This window comes from Kogia breviceps, chromosome 7 (genome assembly GCF_026419965.1).
Source record: "Kogia breviceps isolate mKogBre1 chromosome 7, mKogBre1 haplotype 1, whole genome shotgun sequence".
In the NCBI taxonomy this organism is placed as follows: domain Eukaryota; kingdom Metazoa; phylum Chordata; class Mammalia; order Artiodactyla; family Physeteridae; genus Kogia; species Kogia breviceps.
This window is the reverse complement of record NC_081316.1, coordinates 103031767-103054708: the sequence shown is the minus strand read 5'-3', so window position 1 is coordinate 103054708 and position 22942 is coordinate 103031767. Positions and strand designations below refer to the sequence as shown.

Below are 22942 nucleotides of genomic sequence, written 5' to 3'. Positions count from 1 at the left end.
TATTGATAATGACCTTATATTCTTGATATTAACCCATTTTTCTGGACTTGGGTGTTGCAGATATCTTCTCCTTGTTGATGACTTGTGTTTTTACACTATGGTGATGAACTAACAAAAGCTTTCATTTATTAATCTTCTGCTATGGTTTGTGTTTTTTGTTTAAGAACTCCTATACTGTGAAGTTATAGGATATTCTGTTATATTTTCTTCTAAAATTGTAATGTTTTGCTTTTCACATTTAAATCTTTAATTCATCTGAAATGGATTATCTTGGTAAGGCATAAGATAGAAATACAGTTCCATCCACCCCCACACTTCCTCCAGCTATTCAGTTGGTCCAGGACCTTTTATTGAAAAGTCTATACTTACCCACTGATTTACAGTATTAGCTCTGTGTTATATCAGATTTTCATGTTTTCCATTCTATTTCATTAAGTATCTGTTTCTAATTCTTTGGGCAATATACCTAGGAGTGGAATTGCTAGGTCATATAACAATTCTGTGTTTAACTTAAAAAAAAAATTCTAGGGCTTCCCTGGTGGCGCAGTGGTTGAGAGTCCGCCTGCCAATGCAGGGGACACGGGTTCGTGCCCCGGTCCGGGAGGATCCCACATGCCATGGAGCGGCTGGGCCTGTGAGCCATGTCCGCTGAGCCTGTGCGTCCGGAGCCTGCGCGTCTGGAGCCTGTGCTCCGCAACGGGAGAGGCCACAACAGTTAAGAGGCCCGCGTACCGCAAAAAAAAAAAAAAAAAAAATTCTTAAACAGGACTTTTTTCATAACTGCAACAATATTATCACACTTAAAATTTAATAACAATTTCTTAATCTCGTCAAATACCAGTGTAGAAATTTCCCTGATTGTCTCACTAGCAATATGTTTGTAATTGGTTTGTGAGAATAATGATCCACATAAAATGAAAACATTAAAGTATGTTTGAAATGTTTTTTAAGATCCGTTTTATCTATATAGTCCCCCTCTCTTTTTTTCTTGCAGTTTAATGTTTGAAGAAGTAAAGTCCTTTGTTTCAGGATTTTATTTGACAGGATTTGCATGATACCATATGATTGCATTCCTGTGGTATCCTTTAATGGATTTTTACATCCTCTGACTTTCCTATTAATTTAGATGCTTATCTGGCATGACAAAAGTCATAGGTAGTGTTGTGTGTATTTCTTTTATTTTGTCGTATCAAGAAGCAAATAATGCCTGGTCACCCTCTTTTTGTGTTGTTAAAATTGTTAGTGTGTTCAGATTGTTAGTTTGATTAATTTATCATAAAATTCCCCACCTAGTATTTCCAGCCACCGTTGGTGATTATTGCTTAGATTATTTATTTTATTGGAGATTTCAAAATGGTAATATTTTGTCTGTCATTACTTCATAATTTATTAGTTGGAATTCTTTTTTTAAAATTGTAGTTAAAACACATTAACATAAAATTTACATTTTAATCTTTTTAAAAAATTTTTTTCACCATGGATATTTTTTGGGGGGGGGATCAATTTTAATTAATTAATTTATTTATTGGCCACACCATGTGGCATGCTGGGTCTTAGTTCCCTGAGCAGGGATTGAACCATGCCCCCTGCAGTGGAAGCAGAGTCTTAACCACTGGACCGCTAGGGAAGTCCCACATTTTAACCATTTTTAAGTGTACAGTTCAGTAGTGTTAAGTATATTCACATTATTGTATGAAAGATCTCTAGAACGTTTTCATCTTATAAATCTGAAACTTTATTCCCATTAAACAACCCTTTTCTCCCTTCCTGCACCCAGTAACAGCCTTCTACTTTCTGTGAATTTGACTACTTTAGATACCTCATATAAGTGGAATCATACAGTATTCGTTCTTTAGTGGCTGGCTTATTTCACTTAGCATAATGTCTTCAAAGTTCATTCAGATTGTAGCACGTTAGAATTTCCTTCCTATTTAAGGTTGACTAATACTCCATTGTATGTATATACCAAATTTTGTTTATCCATTTATCCATCAATGGATATATGGGTTGCTTCCACCTCTTGGCTTTTGTGAATAGTGCCATTTGAACGTGGATGTGCAAACAGCTCTTTGAGACCCTGGTTTTTCATTTTGGATATATTCCCTGAAGTGAGATTGCTTGATGACATGGTAGTTCTACTTTTAATTTTTTTAAAAGTGCAGGAACCTCCATACTGTTTCCCGTAGCATTTGCACCATTTTATAATCCTGCCAACAGTGCTAAAGGGTTCTAGTTTCTCCACGTCCTTGCCAATACTTGTTGTTTCTGGGGTTTTGTTTTTTTGATAGCCATTCTAATGGATGTGAGGCGTTATCACATAGTGGGGTTTTTTTCGTTTTTTTTTTTTTCTTTTTTTTTTTTGCGGTACGCGGGCTTCTCACTGTTGTGGCCTCTCACTGTTGCGGAGCACAGGCTCCGGACGCGCAGGCTCAGCGGCCATGGCTCACGGGCCCAGCCGCTCCACGGCACGTGGGATCCTCCCGAACCGGGGCACGATCCCATGTCCCCTACAGCGGCAGGCGGACTCTCAACCACTGCGCCACCAGGGAAGCCCCACATAGTGGTTTTAATTTGCATTTTCTCTGATGATTAGTGACATTGAGCATGTTTTCATATGTCTGTTATCCATATTACATCATCTCTGGAGAAATGTCTCTACAAGTCTTTTGCCCATTAAAAAAATCAGATTAGTTGATTTTTTGTTGTTGTTGAGTTGTAGTTCTTTATATACTCTGGATATTAACCCTTTATCAGATACATGATTGGCAAATATTTTCTCCCATTCTGTAGGTTGCCTTTTGACTCTTTTGATTGTGTCCTTTCATGCTTTAAAGTTTTTAAGTTTGATTTAGTCCCATTTGTTGATTTTTGGTTTTGTTTGTCGGTGCTTTTGGTGTCACATCCAAGAAATCAATGTCATGAAACGTTTTATGTGTAACTTTTTGAAGAACTGCCAGCCTCCATTCTTCTAACTTCCACAGCAGCTGCACCATCTTACATTCCCACCAGCACTACACAGCGTTCTAACTTCTTTACATCTTCACCAACACTTGTTATTTAGCCATCCAAGTGGGTGTGAAATGTTAATCTCATTGTGGTTTTGATTTGCATTTCCTTAATGGCTAATGATGTGGAGCATCTTTTCATGTCCTTATTGGCCATTTGTGTATCTTCTTTGGAGAAATGTCTAATGAAATTCTTTTCCTATTTTTAAAGTTGGGCTGTTTGTCTTTTTATTATTCAGCTGCAGGTGTTTATGTATTCTGTATATAGGTTCCTTACTAGATACATGATTTGCAAAATGTTTCTTTCATTCTGTGGGTTGTCTTTTCACTATCCTTATGGTGTCCTTTGAAGCCCAAAGATTTTTATTTGATGATGTCAGATTTACCAATCTTTTCTTTCACTGCTTGTGCTTTGATTGTCATCTCGAAGATGCCATTGTCTAATCCAAGGTCATGAAGATATACCTGTTTACTTCTAAGAGTTTTGTAGTTTTAGCTCTTATCTCGAGGGCTTGATCCACTTTGAGTTCATTTTTGTAAATGATGTGAAGGAGGGGTTAAAAGCCACTCTTTCCCTATGGAATTGTCTTGGTACCTGTGTTGAAAATCAGTTGACTATAACTGTGAGGTTTATTCCTGGACTGTCAGTTCAGTCCCACTGATTCTGTTCCATCGATCCACATGTTTGTTCTTTTGCTGGTTAGCACAAGGTCTTGATTTTTAGTTTTGTGTTCTTTGTGGGTTTTTTCTTTATAAATTAAGTATTTCATTGCTCATGTGTAGAAATTCATTCAGCTTTTGTTCATTGATCTTTTATCTAACCATCTCTTTTTTTTTTTTTACATCTTTATTGGAGTATAGTTGCTTCACAATGGTGTTAACCATCTCTTATTAATTATAACTATCTTCCATAGCTTATTTTGGGTTTCCCTTGTAGGTGATCATTATCTGTGAATGATGACAGATTTATTTATTTTGCAATCTTTTTTATTTTAAAAAATTTCTTTTATTTTGTTATCACACTGCCTTGGAACTTTCAGAACCATGGTGAATTAAAGCCCTCAACAACAGACATCTTTTTCTTAGTCTTGGTTTTAAAGGAAATTCATGTAACATTTCACGATTAAGTGTAAAGTTTGCTGTGGGCTTTCCATGGATATTCTTTCTCAGTCTAAAAATATTCTTTTCTCTTCCTACGTGGCTTGGAGTTTTTATTCCTTAATGGAGGTTGAGTGTTATAAAATACTTTTTCTGTACCTGTTGAGATGATCATTTTTTTCTTTAACTGTTAAGATAGTGGATTTTACTGGTCTATTTTCTAACAATAACTCAGTATTTCATTCCTACAGTGAATTCAGCTTGGTCTTAATATATAGTCTTTTTTGGCATGTTAGCAGGATTCTGTTTGCTTTTATTCAGGCTCTTTGCATCTGTGATCATGTGTGAGTTTGTCATTTTTCCTCTCTCTTACTGTTCTTGATTGGTTTGTGATATACCAAGGTGTTATGCTGACTTCATAAAATGAGTTGAGTATATCCTCTGTTCTCTAGAATAGTTTGTGTGAGATTGAAAATATCCATTCTTTGAATGTTCAACTTTTAGCTGATATTTTACAATGATAAGTAAAGAGACTATTTAACCTACAGGTATGGGATATATTTCTGACTCTGTGAAGTAAGACTGCAATAGGGGGTATTTGATTCATTGCATTTTAGCAGCTTGTTATTACTGTACTATTAGCTAATCGTAAGGTTACAGTGTAGCTGTAAGTTATTCATTTGACTCTAGCATAGAGTAATAAAGTTGCATTTACACAGATGAGCCATTGTATTGAGAGTTAGGGAGTGTATCTAATTTTGTGAATGCTTTTACCTTTTTTCCTACAATACAAACAGAAAGGCAATGTTTCCTGCATGTAGACTAATTAAATTTCTATTTATCTTACAGAAGTAATAGACCTTACTCATGATAACAAAGATGATCTTCAGGCCGCCATTGCTTTGAGTCTGCTGGAGTCCCCCAAAATTCAAGCTGATGGAAGAGATCTTAGCAGGTTATTGATTTAATTTATAATCTTTGCTCTGCACGTTAGTGTGTAGGTCAAAGGCAGTATCTCTGTGAAACAGTTCTGCCAAGCTTCTTTAACTGCACCTAAATGAAATTTCTTTTATGAGAAAATTTAAATTCACATTCACTTACTTACTCTTTGGTTCACTTTTGAAGAAGCTAAATATGATGAGGGTCTTATTGCAGCCTGTGGTCTTTGAGTTGAGTAGAAGCCTGTAAGGTTTTGTAGTTCACATTTGCTAGGGGGGAAAAAACCATCTAGGGCAAATATCTGATAAATATGTATTCTCTTTATTAACTTTGAGCCTTTGTAAACTTTGAATGTTTTGTTGTTGGCTATTGAAAATGAAAGTTATCACTCAGCACCCCTAGGACTAGGGGGATATATGTTTTGAATTAGTACTGATTTGGTGATTGTCTGGTATTGTTCACAGATATCCAGTTCCAGTGGGGGCCAATCAGTTTCCAGACACGTTTATCCCCTCATACTGCCAAGTTGTTTCTTTCAGGGAAACATAGGGCCATGGTTTGTGTGCTAAGTAATTTCGAGGCTGTTATCTTTAGCAGAGTGTCTCTCTTGCCTCTTTCAGTGGCAAGGTCTGAGATAAGGCACTGTTGTTGAAATGTAAAACTTTTAATATGGTAGCCATACATAGTCTTGAGTCTCAACTCAGTTCCATCAGGGCCCTTGTTAGTAATAACCTCTGTTATGGCAGGATTAACAACTCGATGTTTAAACCTTTTCACTTACGTTGCAACCTTAGAGTTATTATACAGCCGGTGGCTACCCAGTAAATAGTTTATCTGGTATTTTGAATTACCCGTGAAAGCTTACCTACCTCCTCCATATAGTATATTGTTGTTTTAACTCTTTTTTTGATGTGTGATATGTTGGCACAATATAGGATGCACGAGGCAACCTCTGCAGAAACTAAGCGCTCAAAGAGAAAACGCTGTGAAGTCTGGGGAGAAAATCCCAATCCCAGTGACTGGAGGCGAGTTGATGGTTGGCCCGTTGGGCTGAAAAATGTTGGCAACACGTGCTGGTTTAGTGCTGTCATCCAGGTATGGTTTTAAGAGATAACCGTGTCTTCTGGAAATGATTTTGTAATGTATTAAACTGAAATATGAGAAGCATAGCTTTAAAAAAAAATGCAAACAGAGAAATAAAACTGGAGGGTTTTCCCCATGGCATTATTGTGCTTTAGTTGCTGTCTTGTGTTGTGGACCTAGATGCTATTGTGTCCAAATTGGTCAGTTCTGAAAACAGAATCTTCCGTGGTTGTACATAAGTTGAGGAGGTGTTTTGGTGAATGCTTTATTACAGCAGAGCAAGAGTTAATAAGGAGAAATCAGTCTTTGGGAGGCTATCATATCATAAATGACCAGGCAGGAAGGAAATGATGGTGGCCTGGAATAGATAAGTGGCATAAGCTGTGGAAGGGAGGAGTCAAAGCATTCACGAGGTATTTAGGAGATCAGATCTATAGGATTTGATAAGCAACCTGGTAGGGATATGGGCAGGAGGGGCTGAGAAGGACTGCAAGGTCTCTAGCTTGAGGTACCAGGTGGACGACAGCGCCATTTAACACTGGAGGAGGAATGATTTGCGTGAGTGTTAAACGGGGGATTTCAGTTAGTTTTATACATGCTGAGTTTGAGGGTCCACGTGGAGATACCGTGTAGGCAGCTATCTGTGTGAATCTGTCGTTCAGTAAAAAGATCTGGGCTGCAGATACAGTTCTGGGAATCAGTAGCATGTAGATGGTGATAAAGCCAAGCTAGAGGATCAGTTCCCCTGGGGACCGTGTTGCCTCTTAAACTTAACGTGGCTGCAGTGCAGCACTTGATCCCACCCCTCAAGCTTCTCTTTCACAGTACTTGACACCGACCCAGTTGCTCAGCCAAAAATGGAATCCTCCGTTTCCACACGTAAAATCCATGGGTTCCTTCAGCTTACTCTGTGCCTGGACTGTTTTAGCACCGGGGAAACAGCAGTGGATAAAACAAAGCCCTCACTCCCATGGAGTTTACTTGGAAAAGAGTGGGACCGACAGGAAACAAAATACATATCAGATGGCGATAAGTGCTATAAAGATGAATGAATGAGGGCAAGAGGGGCTAGAAAGGGTTCAGTTAGAGAGGGAAGGGGTGCTGTTTATATAGGGGGGTTAGGTGTGGCCTTTCTGCTAAGGTGGACATCTGAGTAGAGGCCTGACTTAGGCGAGGGAATGAGCCATGTAGTTAGTTCCATGAAGAATGTTTCATATAATTATGTAGAGGACACTGCAGACAGGGAACAGCAAGTACAGAGACTCAGGTCAGGAGCTCAGAGATAGGAAGAAGGCTGGAACTGAGTGGTCGGGGGGGGGAGCAGATGGCTGTGAGTGTGGGAGGTGGTGGTGTTGGGGGAGCTTGGGGTCGTTATGAGGGTTCAGGAGTCATGTGAGGTGGGAAAAGTATTGGAAGGTTTGGAGCAGACAAGTGCTGCGATCCTACTTCCATTTTAAGAGGATCACTGGCCTCTGCATTGAGAATAGGATGTAGGAAGGTCCTGGGGAATGAGGGACACGAGTCAGTTCTTTCCTTTTGAGAGAGAGGGAGAGATTGAGGTTGAGACCGAGACCCTTCCCTGGATTCACTTCCCTCCTGTGAGAGATGGTGAAAGGAAGACTTCTGAGAAAGCATGGGAGGACAGGACAGAGAGCAGGGCGTGTGGGGAGGGCTTGGCCTCCAGCAGCAAGAGGGCAAGAGGGTAACGGGGGAGGACAAGGAGGAAATGATGACTGCAAATTAAAGTTGAAATCGTTCCTGGTAGTCGTTTTTTCCTCTGAAATAAACAGCCATATTTTGAGGCAGAGTGGAAGAGTGACAGAATCAGGTTTTAAAGGGAGTGAAAGTTTTAAATGGTTGTTGTAAACAGCGGGAAACCAGTTGGTGCCAGAATACAATGGTGGGATTTCTGAAAATGTGAAGGTCTACTTGAGGTTGTAGACCTTAAATGTATAGTGGTATCCACGTGTCCTGTTTGATCGGGACATTTTCTCTTAGCAGTGCTCCAAAACGCTTAAGTGGAAAATTAAATTCATTGAAGTTGGAGGATTTGCTGGGTATGGTGAAAGGACAAAAGAGCAGTTTGAGGGACTTCCCTGGTGGCGCAGCGCAGTGAATAAGACTCCGCGCTCCCAAAGCAGGGGGTCTGGGTTCAATCCCTGGTCTGGGGAACTAGATCCCACATGCATGCTGCAACTAGGAGTTTGCATACCATAACTAAGGAGACTGCATGCTGCAACTAAGACCTGATGCAACCAAATACATAAATAAATAAAAACTAAGAGACTGTTTAAAAAAAAAAAAAGAGCAGTTTGAGAATTTAATGAAAGGTGGGTAGAGACCACGGAATCAAAGCTGAGGAGAGGGAGAAATGAAGACAGGAAGGGAGGACAGGAAAGAGGTCTGTTTGCTTGGGTTCCTGATGACATCAAAGCACAGGTGTTCTGTGGGTCACTGAACAAATGAGCCAGAAGACAGGTTATGGTTCAAGAGGAGGTTTTTCTGAATTTGTGATCTGAGAAGTGGCAGTGTTTCAGGTATTGACCTATCCTGGGTATGTAGAGATGGAGTGGAGGGAATAGGCTATGGAGCCTGGGGGGTCCCTCCGCTGAACAGAAGTACCTGTGTTCCCTCAGAAAATGTGAATTGGACTCCTGCTGTGTGCCTAGCACTGTTCTAAGCCCTTGAGATACAGGAGTGAACCAAACCAAGACAGAGCCTTGCCCTTAGGGATTTAGATTCTTGTGAGGCAAGACAGACAAGGAACGATAAATAGAAAATAAATAGTTGAAATAGGAATCAATAAATAGTTGAAAAACTAACTAGTTAACTACATAGATGTTTATATAGTATGTTACACTCTGGTCGGTGGGATAGAAAAGAGGGCAGGGTAAGGGAGACTGGAATTGCTGCAGGAGGGACGGGAGCAGGTTCCAACATAAACTACGATGTTAGGTTAGGCCTTTTGCGAGGGGATGAGATTGGAGCAAATGCCCGGAACGCAGCAGGCAAGGGAGTGAGCCAGGCAACTGTCAGGGGAGGACATTCCATGTAGAAGGGAAGGCACCAAACAATGACCACAAAGTGGGAGTGAGCTTGGCGTGTTCACAGGACATCAGAGTCGCGAGTGGCTGGAGTGCTAGGAGCGGAGGCAAGGATCACTGGAGGAGGGGCTGGAGAGGGAACTTGTCTTTTGCTCTGAGTGAGATGGGCAGTCATGAGGGTTCTGAGCAGAGGAGTAATGGGCTCTAGCTCGAGTTTTAAAAGGCTCCCTCTGGGCACTGTGAGGAGAGCAGAATGGAGGGGGCGCGGATACAAGTGTAGAGACCTATGAAGGGGGCCGCTGCTGTCATCACTGAGAGGCCGTGCTGCCCTGGACCAGGCTGGTAGCCACGGAAATAGAGAAGAGGTTGGAATCCTGATTTATTCCCAAGGCAGAGCTGACAGGATGTCCTGTGGATTGGGTACTGACCAAAGTCACCTAGTAAGGATGGCAGACTTGGGATGGCAGAGCTCTCACCATATGACAGTCTTCAGTGAATCAGGTGCTTTATTTTGGTTACATTAGAAAGAGAGTTAGAAGGACCTGTGTGGAGAGCGGGCTGGTACAGAGGAGGTTCTAGAGGCAGGGAGACGATGTGCCGTGATCCAGGTGAGCGGTGATGGGAGTTTGATTAGAGCAGGTGATAGGGACTGATAGAGAGGAGGTGGTTATGAATAAAACAGCGCCCCAGAGGCAGCGTGCAAGGGACTTCTTACTGGATGTAAATGGTTGATAAAGGGAAAGGAGTCAACGATTATTCTGAACTTCTAAACTTTGATGCCTAGAGGGGGAGGATGTAATTAGTGATACGGAGACTACAGGAGAGGCAGCAGATGTTAGAGGATCAAGTTGATATTGGTTTGGGAAATGAGTAATATTAGCTCACACGGTTGTAGTTTTTAAGAATAATAGCATCTTTGGGAAAAGCCAGATTTTGGTGAAGGTGAGGAGGTGGAGTGAAGGGACTTGAGAACGTAAAGCCATTTTTCTCAAGGTAGAACAGAAGTCCTGGAGCATGTTACAGGATAGCAGCCGAGTAAGGATGAAACCAGGAGGAATGGAGATGCGCTAGGTAGACATGGGAGGTGGGAAGAGAAGAGACTGGGCTGCTTGTAGAGCTGAGCATCCCAGCCCTGGCTCCAGATAGAACTTTGGTGTCGCATCCAAACCCGACTTAAGTTCCCAGTCCAGGTGTACACTCCTCCTACTGGCTGAATCCCAGTAGAGCTTGTAGTGGAGTTGGGGAAGTCGGAGACTTTATAGTCCACCCAGGATGCTGCGTCAAGAGTTCCAGTCTGTGGCCTGGAGGGGTTTTTCATCTGAGGATTATGTTGAGCTGAGGAGTTTTATTCATACAAGAGATTTTTTTAAAACATTAACTTGCAAAAGATATTCTTAGTTGGAAACATGTATGATTTACAAACAGTAAAAAGGAATTCCTTTCCCTAATTCCGCCAGCCAGAGCTATCTGTTAAAATTTCTTAAAATACAGTATTTAAGACAAAGAGTGGCGAATAGTCAACACCACTGTACTCACAACCAGCTTTAGAAGAAAATGTTTCAGATCCCGGTACTATCAAGTCCCCATCGCCCGTCATACCACCCCCTTCACACAGATACAACCACAGGTGTATGTAACCCTAAACAGTGTGTCATGTTGTTTTATATGATTAAACTTCTTATGAGCAACGTAATACTCTATCTTTCTACACCTTTTTCTCACACAGAATGTTTCTGGGATACATCTGTGTTGATACCTGTAGCTCTCGATCATCCATTTTTACTGTGTAGTTGTCCTTTTATGAAAACATTGTTTCTACAGTATTATTTTAATGACATATCATAATCTGTTATACAGATTTACTATAGTTTATTTAATCTTTTCCTGCTAGCCATTAGTTTTTTTCTAGTTTTTTCCTAAAAAGGATTAACATTCTTTTGGTGAAATTTTTATGCGTAGCCATTATCATTTCCTTAGACCTAGTAGAATTACTAGGTTGACAGTCATACATACTTTTAAGGTAAACAATAGTGTTTTGCTGCAGTTATTTTGAAAGAAAGGCTATTAATCCATTTCTTCATTTCAGTCTCTGTTTCAACTGCCTGAATTCCGAAGACTTGTCCTCAGCTATAGCCTACCGCAGAACGTACTTGAAAATTGTCCAAGTCACACGGTAAATTGGTGTCAAGGAGTCTTCACTGTTGTTTAGTCCCATTCTTCCCAAAGGCCTTTTAATTTTGGTTAAAGCTGGTTACTGTGTTACTCTTTGGCTTGTGCGACATTTGTTTTCATTTCCAAATGGCTCTTTTTCTTTCTTTGTGACAAGAAATAATGTGAAGTTAAGCAGGAATAAAATTAGGAAAACAGTTCTAAAAAGTGGCAGGTCACCCTGATGGCCTCAGCTTTTCTGCCTCTGGGTGGGAGATTTAGAAGTCCCTGTCTGTTTGCGCCTTCTTCAGGCTCCTTTAGTCGCCTGCGCTGAGGGATGCAGAGTGGATGGCCTGATGCCGGGAGGCCTGGGCCTTCTGAGAAGAGTCTTCAGTCCATTCTTGCCAAAGGATATAGCCTCCTGCCGAGATCTAACCCTTCCCGGGATTTCCCTTGGTGATGCCTTTCCCAAAAGGAGGGGTGGCAGCGGTTTTAGAAAATAAACACTTCTGCTTTCTGACGTTATTCTCTCTCTGGCTTCTACGTAGATATTCTCGAGTTTAGGGCAGTCCCCTACACAGACTTTATCAGAGTACCTATCACAGTTTGAGACCTGATTCCAATCTAGAACTTTGTACATATAAATAAGGGCGAGACTGTTGACCACTTTTTTCTTTATGTGTTCAGATTTTCCAAATATGAGGTTATAAGAGTGCACATCGCTGTCTTTCCTGCAGGAAAAGAGAAATATCGTGTTTATGCAGGAGCTTCAGTATTTGTTTGCTCTGATGATGGGATCAAATCGCAAGTTTGTAGACCCTTCAGCAGCCCTGGACCTCTTAAAGGGAGCATTCCGATCGCCTGAGGAGCAGCAGGTAGCCATAGTCCTTGTTCTTTCCCTCGACTCTGGAGTTTGCACTGATGCCTTGTTACTGCTCCTGTGATGTTGCCTTGTTCCAGCTGTGTAATAAGCTATGAACGTGACTATGCAGGACTCCAGGTGCCTGCTTTTGCACTTTGTAGTGCCTAAGAAACAAGTAAAAAAAACGTGTGTGCGTGTACGTGTTGTGTGGGGGAGGCTGGCTGTTTTAAAGGAAAGAAGAAAAAATTGTAGAAAGAATAGTATTTTCCAGGGGCTGTTGAAGTAGAAAGGAGGAGATTGGAAAATATCTCAGTAAATCATGGCAGAGGGTCACCGAGAAAAGGAAAGTGTGTCCTTTGTCTGCACCTTTGTCTTGGGATGGCCCAAATAGAAATCCTATTTTTAAAACGATCTAAACCTGAGTTCAGTAGCTTTTCTGAGCAGTCTTTCTCTTCTAGACTCTAGTACATTCCTTTCCCCGCCTCCTATGCAGATCAAAGCTATCACTATTAGAGCAGCTGCTTCTTCATACACTTACTTTTTTTCTCTATTTGTCTAAAGGTCCTGCAGTTCTACAAAATTCTCAAAACATTTCATAAAGGTTTCCTTTCTCCATTCAGATCTCATATTGTTCTAGAGGACTTCAGTCTGTTCTTTGGACCTTTTTTTAAAGGCCTAACTGGAAGATTTCGTTTGTTAGTTTGTTACAAATAGATGTGGCTGGAAGGGGTAGTGTTCCCATTTCCTCCTAGTCAGAAATCGCCCAGTGGGTCTTGTGTGTTGTCTGCAGCTGGGTTCCAATGTTCCTTGTATCTTCACGATATTTGGACCTGAAAAAGAAATCCTTTGTAGTAATAGAATCTTAATCATTGGTGGGATAAGGGCAAATTTTCATTTCCCTAAGTATACTGTTGGGTCTAACTCATGCAATTTGTGCATCTGTTACAGCAAGATGTGAGTGAATTCACACACAAGCTCCTGGATTGGCTAGAGGACGCATTCCAGCTAGCTGTTAATGTTAAGTGAGTGTTGAGGAATTGTTTGTACATCCTTCCTACTCACAGTGGGCCAGTGAGAATTATGATTTGGGGGGAAATTATTCTTCTCAAGTAGAAATTGCTGATTTTTACCAAACCCTGTGGGGTACCACTCATTATTTGTCATTGTTTATCCCTCTTGCCTTTGGTTTTCCCCCTGTAGATAATCATATTAACCTGTAACTTTTTTTCTAAAAGGGTCATAACTATTAACTTTTTAAAAGTCATCACCCGTGCCGTAGAAGTGTTGAAAGATACACATCAATCCTTGATGTGAGAATGGAGGTATAACATGAATACATTGAATTTTATTATTTCAGTCACTGATAGTAAAATTCAAAGCAAAGAATATAAATGGCCCTCGCCAGATACAGATGCAGAGATACTTGCTTCCTAAGTTTTTTTTAAAACTCATAAAACAGCTTTCCAAATAGCATCTTACATAGTTAATTTAAGATAGGCTTATAGAAATAAGCTGTTTTCATCCCATCTCTGTTGTGTCACCAGGAAAACATTTTCATATTCATTTGGAAAACTGCACGAGGGTTCATTCTTAATTTTGTATGACTTCTATACCTTATATATTTCTGTCACTGGATATAGATGTATGTATTGAATGTACACCCACACATGTATTTGCATGTATGACTCCCCTATTAGACTTGCAGTTCTGTAAGGCCAGGGATCATGCCTGTATTGCCTTTGTGTCTCCAGAATTTGGTACAGTGCTGGGCATATACTTGTTTAATGAGGGGTTTTTTTGTTTTTTTAATTTTAGTTTTCTTTAACATCTTTATTGGAGTATAATTGCTTCACAATGGTGTGTTAGTTTCTGCTTTACAACAAAGTGAATCAGCTATGCATATACATATATCCCCATATCTCCTCCCTCTTGCATCTCCCTCCCACCTTCCCTATCCCACCCTTCGAGGTGGTCACAAAGCACCGAGCTGATCTCCTTATGTTATGCGGCTGCTTCCCACTAGCTATCTATTTTGGTAGTGCTTATATGTCCATGCCACTCTCTCACTTCGTCCCAGCTTACCCTTCTCCCTCCCCGTGTCCTCAATTCCATTCTCTACATCTGCATCTTTATTCCTGTCCTGCCCCTAGGGTCTTCATAACTATTTTATTTTTTTCTTTAGATTCCATATATAATGTGTTAGCATACGGTATTTTTTCTCTTTCTGACTTGCTTCACTCTGTATGACAGACTCTAGGTCCATCCACCTCACTACAAATAACTCAATTTCATTTCTTTTTTATGGCTGAGTAATGTTCCATTGTATATATGTGCCACATCTTCTTTATCCACTCATCTGTTGATGGACACTTTGGTTGCTTCCATGTCCTGGCTATTCAATGAGTTTTTGAACTGAACTAATCCGTTAATTATTTTAGAGCAAACTTAGATCTTTGAGGGTTGATGAAAATGTATTATTTTTGCTTTTGAATGGTGGTTTGGCTTAATGTATTGCTTATCTGATCCAAATGATACAGAATTGTTTCCTTGTTTTAAAAGCAGCAATCCCAGGAACAAATCTGAAAATCCAATGGTGCAGCTATTCTACGGTACTTTCCTCACTGAAGGGATTCATGAAGGTAAATTCTCTGCTCTAAATGTTAATTCTAGACTTGTGACCACATCTGTATTACTGTGAAATGGCTTGAGAGTCAGACAAATGCAGGTCTGAATACTGGTTCTGCCTCTTAGTATGTGTGTGATCGTGGACAAATTACATGAGATCCTGGATCCTCAGTCTCTTCATCTGTAAAATGGGCACAGTGTTCATCTCAGAGTTGCTATATTGAATTGTGTAATATTTGCACAGCCTAAATCTGGTATTAATGTCAGACACACACTGATGTTAATCAGTTTTCTCTGTTGTTTTATCTAATCTCAAGGTTTCATTGAGTCAGGCTGCCAAAAGTGTGTCTACTCTAGGGGCTTATCTAAGCTGCATGTTGGACACATGGCCAATCATTCTCCATGTAACACCTATCTTCTTTTACCTCTCTGATAACCTTTGTAGAACAATCTAATCTAGGGACTTCCCTGGTGGTCCAGGGGTTAAGACTCTGTGCTTCCACTGCAGGGGGCATCGGTTCAATCCCTGGTCAGGGAACTAAGATTCCACATGCCATGCCGTGTGGGCAAAAAAAATTCTAATCCACTGTCACTCTCATAAAACAGCATTTCTTGATATCATATAACTAGTCAAGTGTTCAAACGCCCAATTTGTTTTACAATTTCATGTGTATACAAATATATAATTTTACATATGTAAAAATAAATAACTTCCCCATATGTATACTTTTTTTTGTGTGTGTGTGTGTGTGTTACGCGGGCCTCTCACTGTGGTGGCCTCTCCCATTGTGGAGCACAGGCTCCGGACGTGCAGGCTCAGTGGCCATGGCTCAGGGGCCCAGCCGCTCCGCGGCGGGATCTTCCCGGACCGGGGCACGAACCCGTGTGCCCTGCATCGGCAGGCGGACTCTCAACCACTGCGCCACCAGGGAAGCCCTGTATACTTTTTTACAGTTTTAATCAGGATGCAAATGTGGTTCATTTATGATTGGTCTTTTAAGTTCTTTTCAAAATATGCAGACCGTCCCTTCCCTCCATTCTTTCTTCCTTGAAATATATTTTTTAAGAAATTAGGTTGTTTGTTCTCTTATATTCTCTGCCGTCTAAAATTTTGCTGCTTGCATATCTGTGATATAGTTTAACATGTTCCTCTTTGCTCCTCTTTTTGTAACTTGATAGTTGGATCTAGAGTTTGACCAGATTCAGGTAAGGCTTTTTAATTAGTCAAGACTAATTCACAGGTGGTGGGACAGTCTTTGATCAGTAGGCATAGTTGGTTGTCTTTCTTTCTGTGATGTTAGCAGTTGTTAATGATCTATGCCTGGATCCGCTGGTTCATTAGAGGTAGCCATCCCGGCTAAGTATACTTCTAACCAGTTCTCAGCAAGTTGCTGAATTAGGAAGATACAGTCTCTGTGGTGCCAGGAAAAAAGCTTTCGATAGCAGTAGTGATGTCTTTAAAAAAGCAATCTGTTTCTTTGCCTAGGGAAGCCCTTTTGTAACAATGAGACCTTCGGCCAGTATCCCCTTCAGGTAAATGGTTATCGCAACTTAGACGAATGTTTGGAAGGGGCCATGGTGGAGGGTGACATTGAGCTGCTTCCTTCCGATCATTCAGTGAAATATGGACAAGAGGTGAGTTGGATATTTTTATTTGCTTTGCCAAGATAAAGCCAGTTAAATAGGACTGAGCTTTTGGGCAGACTGTTTTCACGTCACATATTAAATAACTTTACACTAACAGGACTTGAACTAGTCTGAAGTCTCTCATGAGTTGATAAGAGTTAGTGAGTCTTAGTGTTTGATGAATAAATTCTTGTATGAATTTGAGTTAATCGTATAAAGGTTGTATGCTGCCTCTGACGTTTTAAGTATGATCAAGTTTCTCTCTTTCTGTTGAAGCCTACCTGTACCTGAGTAGGGAGAACCACTGCCTCCATATTTTCGGAGGGTAAAAGTACAGTGATTAACTCCTATGGTATGCCATTTAGAATATTTTCCCTATTATAGTGTTTACTTTTCTCAGTTGTAAATTCTGCCTTTGCTTTAAAATTTTTTAAATGTAAGATTCATTTATTTATTTTTGTGGGTTGGAAAGAAAGGGGGACGTACAGGGCAAGCAAGGGTAATTAATATCTCAAAGTTCCCGTTAAGAATTAGTTACATTGTAGCATAATTGCCAACACCACACAGCTTGGATGATTCTCCTTCCATCATACATTTTGAACAGAATTGTGCCTTATATGAGTCCAACCAGTAATTACTTTAAAGAGAAAGAAAATCTTTCTTGAATTAAATAGGGAGCCTGACATGAACCTTGTCAAAAGTGTGTTAGCTGTAGAGCAGTGTTGGACCTGGGAGAGAGCTACTGCCTCCCTAGCTTTCCAAGGAAAGTATTAATTCCTGATTTGGAGGCATATCATCTGTGCCATCTGTGCAGAGCTGATGCTTGCTCTTACAAAAGGCAAGGAGTGTTCATTAGCGACTTAGACCTCTGGAGACCTCTATTCAAGAATGGGACCTATTAAAAAAAAAAAAAAATAAAGATGAGGAAATGGGACTTGAAAAAAAAAAAAAAAAGGAAAATTGTGCCTATGTAGGTATAGCTCTGACGTGGTCAGGCAGGCTGTCTGGATTCACCTCATGCTGACAAGGGTATGTGGAGGGAATATAGCTATTTGCACCTTTGGTAAAGGGAACATTTTAAAGCTGTTCATACAGACCTCTGGCATACAGGTGAATTGAACAGAAATGCCTTTCCTGGTTTAGCTTTTTCCTCATCTACTATCAGTGACAGTTGAGATCTTCTTTATAATTCAGTGCTTTCTGTTCTTGAAACTCAAGGCAACATTATAGGTTGATTTGACTAAGTCCTTTGTGAGATCTGTAAATTCTTGGAATTCAGAGATTTTCTCAGAAACTTCAGAACTCATAATCATGAAGCTATTTCAAGTTTCCTTTTTAGAAATAAAGGGCATTCAAATTATGGTTAATAGACTGTAAATAAATAGTATATAGTATATGTACACATATTAATCTTTCTGGACAATTTCTAATTCTTTGGTTAGGCTAGCCATTTTCTCCAGGTTTTAAACCTCTTGAATACTGATGATGCAGTGAATGATGTGTAGATTCTTGGTGAAGTTCACATATTTAAGGGTTGTCATTTCTGAGGATGATAGTTGAGTTAAAATGTTGTTCACTGGCTTGTAAATTTGGAGTCTTGAGAAGTGTTTAACCATATTCTCTAAGAAGGCATGATTCTAAGTGGTCATTTTACTGTTTGGAATAATAATAAAAAAAAAAGAACTCTAGTATGAGTTTGATTACCAAAGGAAGAAAGTCTGATGAGGGATAGTTTAAATCTGGCTATTGCTGTTTCCTAAAATTAACTTTTCTCTCCCGCATTTCTACTCCTGACATAGCGTTGGTTTACAAAACTACCTCCAGTGTTGACTTTTGAACTCTCAAGATTTGAGTTCAATCAGTCCCTTGGTCAGCCAGAGAAAATTCACAATAAGCTGGAATTTCCTCAGATCATTTATATGGACAGGTGAGTTCTGTGGTTGATTGTCTTCTTAATGTGTTGTAGCAGTAGAAGTGAGCATATACTAAGTGTATGGTACATAGGACTCACCTGGAGCTCTTGATAAAATACATATTCGGATTCAGTGGATCTAGGTTGCGACCTAAGAGTTTGCATTTCTGAGAAGCTCTCAGGGCAATGCTGTTTGATGCTTCTGATCTCTGGACCACAATTTGAGTAGCTAGGCTTTAGGTGAAAGCCCTGCTGTCTGGTGAACAGTATATGGAGCCATGGTCCACGGACCCAGCCACTCCGCGGCATGTGGGATCCTCCCGGACTGGGGCACGAACCCGTGTCCCCTGCATCGGCAGGCGGACTCTCAACCACTGCGCCACCAGGGAAGCCCAACTTTGCATCTTTTGACCTTACTAATAAATTCACTTATTAGTTCTGTTGCATTTTTGTAGATTCCTTGAGATTTCCTGTGTAGATGATCATGTTATCTGCACCTAAAGGCAGCTTTACTTCTTCCTTTTCTATCTGTATGACTTTTACTTCTTTTTTTTTTTACCTTACTGCACTGGCTATGCCTCCAGTAAAATACTGAATAGAAAAGGCAAGAGTGGGCATTCTTGGATTGTTCCTGATACTAGGGGAAAGCTTTCAGTCTTTCACCATTAAATATGCTGTTAGCTCTGTGTTTTCATAGATATCCTTTGTCTGATTAAGGCAGTTTCCTTGTATCCCAAGTTTGCCGAAACTCTGTGTCATTAATGTTTTTAAATATAAATTGTGTTTGTGGTATTATTATTTGCTTAGGTACATGTACAGGAGCAAAGAGCTTGTTCGAAGTAAAAGAGAGTGTATACGAAAGTTGAAAGAGGAAATAAAAGTTCTGCAGCAAAAACTGGAAAGGTAAGTCATAGACACCTTTGTACTTAGGAATGTGAAAGATAGAGTAGGATATTAAAATCGGATAATTTGCTTTTATCTAAAAATTCAAGAGTTTTAAGTATTAACTAGTGTTATATTATAAAATCTATAAGAAAAATGTGTTTCTAAGTGTGAAACTGTCTTTCAGATGTGCAATAGTAGTCACAGGGAACCTTAGTGACCCAAGTCACACAATTGGCAGTGCACTGAAGAGCAGCCAAGGTCTGATTTCTCAGCTCTTTACTTTTTCTGCTCTCCTTGCCATCTTTTTCACAAGCACAAGTTTTGTGGTAACTGCCACAAAACTCTAAGCCCTTTGTCTTGGGAAAGCAGTTTTGAGGTGCCTGGGGAAGGTAAATCAACGGTGTTCTCCCTAGAGTGGTGCTGACTGAAACTGAAGGCTTGTATTTGTGACACATACCAAGTCCTTTCTCCTATGGAGGGACCTTTCCCTTTTTGTTCATCTGTTCTACACGGACTGTTTCTGTGGAATCACCACGTGACTTCCTAAGGAGGAGTCAGTGTCATTTCTCTCTAGTAGAAGAGAGCCCATTGATTTAATGTGCAGGAAGGAAATCATATGTACACTGTCAGTGGCTTTTCCCGCTTTGTCTGCTTAGCATTTTTGCTGCTACCACCCCACCCCTACCCACTTCATTGCTAGCGCAGTCATTTCCCTGACGGGCAGAACCTTCCATACCAGCCCGAGAAAGACCCTGTACCTGCAGGTGCCCCTCCCCAGCTCCCTCTCTCTCACTGAGGAAGAACTTATCCAAGAGGTATTATGATCCATCATCTAGTTGTCTAAATATAGACTTAAGCTGGGGATTGATTCCTCACATACTCCTGGAAGTGACTTATGGGACTTTATACCTGTGGCAATACTTTACTTTTAAAGCTTTAGTGATACTTTGTAAGATTGGAAAGTTCTGTGTTTATACAACCAGATTAACGTGATGCATTATAGCTCAAAAATACTCAATTTGCCAGTAACCAGCAAGGCATTCTGGCTTATTTAGATTTTAAAATAGTGTACAGGAGCATTTTCTATAGTATGATACTACTTTCTTTTTAAAACAAAGTGACTTTTAAAATTTCAGATAATTTTACTTGGGTAATTTTTTTAAAAATTGCTTGTCTGTGTGTGACATAATCCTGGGAGTCTGTACAAGACAATGTTAATGGATACCATTAGGTGGTAGAAGTGAGATGGGGGTGGATGGCTTTTCTGGTTTGTTTTACACTGTTTTGTATTTGTTTTCTTACCAGATGCATGCATTACTTTTATTATTTAAAAAAATAAAAATGTTTACCATTTCTTCTATAAGGTACTCTAATATTAAAAATAAGATTTCTTGTGTACAGTGTAGACATCTTTTTTGAAACTACTTTTGCTCTGATTCTACTAAATTAATACAAGTGCTGCATTGTATGAAGTAGTTGGTCTAAAGGAATTCAGTAGAAGAACAGAAAAATGATTGTCATAAAATTGAAGATAAGTTTCCTAGAGAAAATTTTTTTCCTGAAATTTTGTATAAGTATCACGTTAAAATACAGCAAACTTGAGAAGAGTTACAGATGTAAAAGAATGACTTAAAATCTTATGACAGATTATCAATGCTGCAGTGCCAGTAAGAAGATGTTTCCTTTGGTCCAAGCCAGTGCTGTATTAATAACTTCTTTCAACAGACACTGAAAGCTTAAGAAGACATGTTAACCGTGTCTATGGGGTAGACAAGAGGTTTAGTTCATGTACTGTAGGAGTTCAGAGAGGGGAGATGTTCCTTTGGCATTTGGGGCATGGCATATGGAGGGGAGACTTCATGGAGAAAGTAGATCTTGAAAGACCAGTTGAGTTTAGGTAAGCTGATAGCTGAAATTAAGCCAAGGAAATAGGAATGTAAGGAATGGAACAGTTCTTCAAAGTTCTTCTAGTTTTACATATTTAATATCCTTTTCAGTGAAAGCTGTAACTCTCTGTGGCAGGCAGATCCACAGGAGAAATCATTCTATTTCTCCTTTCAGTTAGAGTACCCTCTAACGTGGTTGATTTTGAGTTGCATTATATATTTTTTTAATTTCATAATGTCCTTTTTGATATAGAAACAGACAGTTTTCCTTCTTCCTAGTTTTATGCCTGTTTCTTTTTTCGCTTTTTTTAGAGAAGAGAAATGTGAAGTGACTCTATCCTTTTATAAATGGAATCCCAGGATTATAGTTTACCCGTACCAATGAGTCAGCTTAATTATGTACCATTTTTAGACTGTCGTCTTCAGTGAACTGTAGAATTCACTAAAGTAAATCTCTTTACTGAGTGTAGCATGTGCTAGTAATGGCAGAACATTGGGTATTATTAAAATAATTAATTAGTTGTTTTGGTTACATCTTGAAGACATTTATTATTTACTAATCCCAAAGAAATCTTCAATAATTTATTCCTGGCCTGTGCTGTTGAATGGGTATGTGAATAATAGGGTACGTAGGACTCGGCAGAAGAAAGATTTGTATTTTCTTATCTCTGACCTTTGTCAATACCTGCTTCCCATTTCCAGATTTCTCTCTCTCAGTTTTCCTAATTGCAGAGTACTTGATCTAAACGGCAGCAGAGAAGAAACCCTTGGGTACTAGTTCACCAGCATTATTTTCAGATTTGAGTGATGATAATATATCTCTTTTGCTTTAAGAAACAGAATTTACTTTTATGACAAGAGCCTAAATGTGCTATGAATCCAGAGGAAGCATCACTGGCGTGACTTTGACTAGGAGCCCATTTTAAATGCTTTTTGCCAGGTGTAGAAATTTAGGTTATTGTCAGTTTTCACCTTTGTAGTTAGAGAACTTTTTGCTCTATAGATTAACGTATTAAATATTGTATGGCGTTCAGGAATAAGCCTTTCCATTGACTGTCCAGAAAATAACAGATCTTTTGTCAGCGAGCCTGAAAATACAAGGTAGCCTTGGCAGTAGAGTACCATTGTCTCTGCCTCCTAGGTATGTGAAGTACGGCTCGGGCCCAGCTCGGTTCCCACTCCCGGACATGTTGAAATATGTTATTGAGTTTGCTAGTACAAAACCTGCCTCAGAAAACTCTGCATCTCAAAGTGATGCACGCATGACGTTACCACTTTCTTCTGCGCACTGCCCGGCTTCTGACCTGATATCCAAGGAAAGGTAATGCAAACAAGTTTTCAAAATAGTGTATAATGGGCTTTTGGGTTTAATTTGAACTGTGCACCATCTTTCCAGCAGATTAACACTCACCCCGTAAGAGCTCAAAGGCCGTGAGCTCTTTGTCTTAAAGGGAAGGATTTTGCCAACTGTCACTTGGGTGAATTTTTCATAATTCCCACTGGTGCCTTCGTCTTGCCCACAGGATAGTTGGGATTATTTCAGAGGCGTTTTGAGCTGTTTGGAATAGTGTTCATTCTCCAGCAGGCCCACCTTGCTTTGAGCTTTCTATAAGCGAGGTGCCACAAAAGGCCTTCCTTAGAGGAAACCTTAGACCCTGATCTTCTAAAACATCTCATTTTCTCCTTTGCTGAAGAAGTGTGCATGCCTAAGTAAACATCAAGGGAAGGGAAACTTACTTACAAATAGAAAATTAAGATATGGAAAAGAACTGGCTAGAAATTGAAGAGGACAGCCTAGAGGGGTTTATCCAGTAAAGAGACAGGGAGGC

General features: G+C 39.9%; 1 protein-coding gene across 13 annotated transcripts in view; it reads left to right on the top strand.

Moving 5' to 3' along the window:
• Nucleotides 1-22942, top strand: part of USP28 (ubiquitin specific peptidase 28) — a 55543-nt gene that overhangs the window by 17311 nt on the left and 15290 nt on the right. For 7 of the 13 annotated variants that reach the window (XR_010841439.1, XM_067038947.1, XM_067038944.1 and 4 more), the window contains 10 exons: nucleotides 4953-5058; nucleotides 5978-6137; nucleotides 11256-11342; nucleotides 12055-12192; nucleotides 13128-13201; nucleotides 14742-14818; nucleotides 16291-16439; nucleotides 18230-18357; nucleotides 19150-19245; nucleotides 22255-22434. Coding sequence is in view for 12 of the 13 variants with exons in the window: in XM_067038947.1 (XP_066895048.1) it covers nucleotides 4953-5058; nucleotides 5978-6137; nucleotides 11256-11342; nucleotides 12055-12192; nucleotides 13128-13201; nucleotides 14742-14818; nucleotides 16291-16439; nucleotides 18230-18357; nucleotides 19150-19245; nucleotides 22255-22434 (1195 nt within the window). In the remaining variant the exon portion in view is untranslated. Of the gene's footprint in view, nucleotides 1-4952; nucleotides 5059-5977; nucleotides 6138-11255; nucleotides 11343-12054; nucleotides 12193-13127; nucleotides 13202-14738; nucleotides 14819-16290; nucleotides 16440-18229; nucleotides 18358-19149; nucleotides 19246-22254; nucleotides 22435-22942 lie in introns of all 13 variants that reach the window. The other 6 variants (XM_059068217.2, XM_059068223.2, XM_067038946.1 and 3 more) reach the window with 3 other exon arrangements.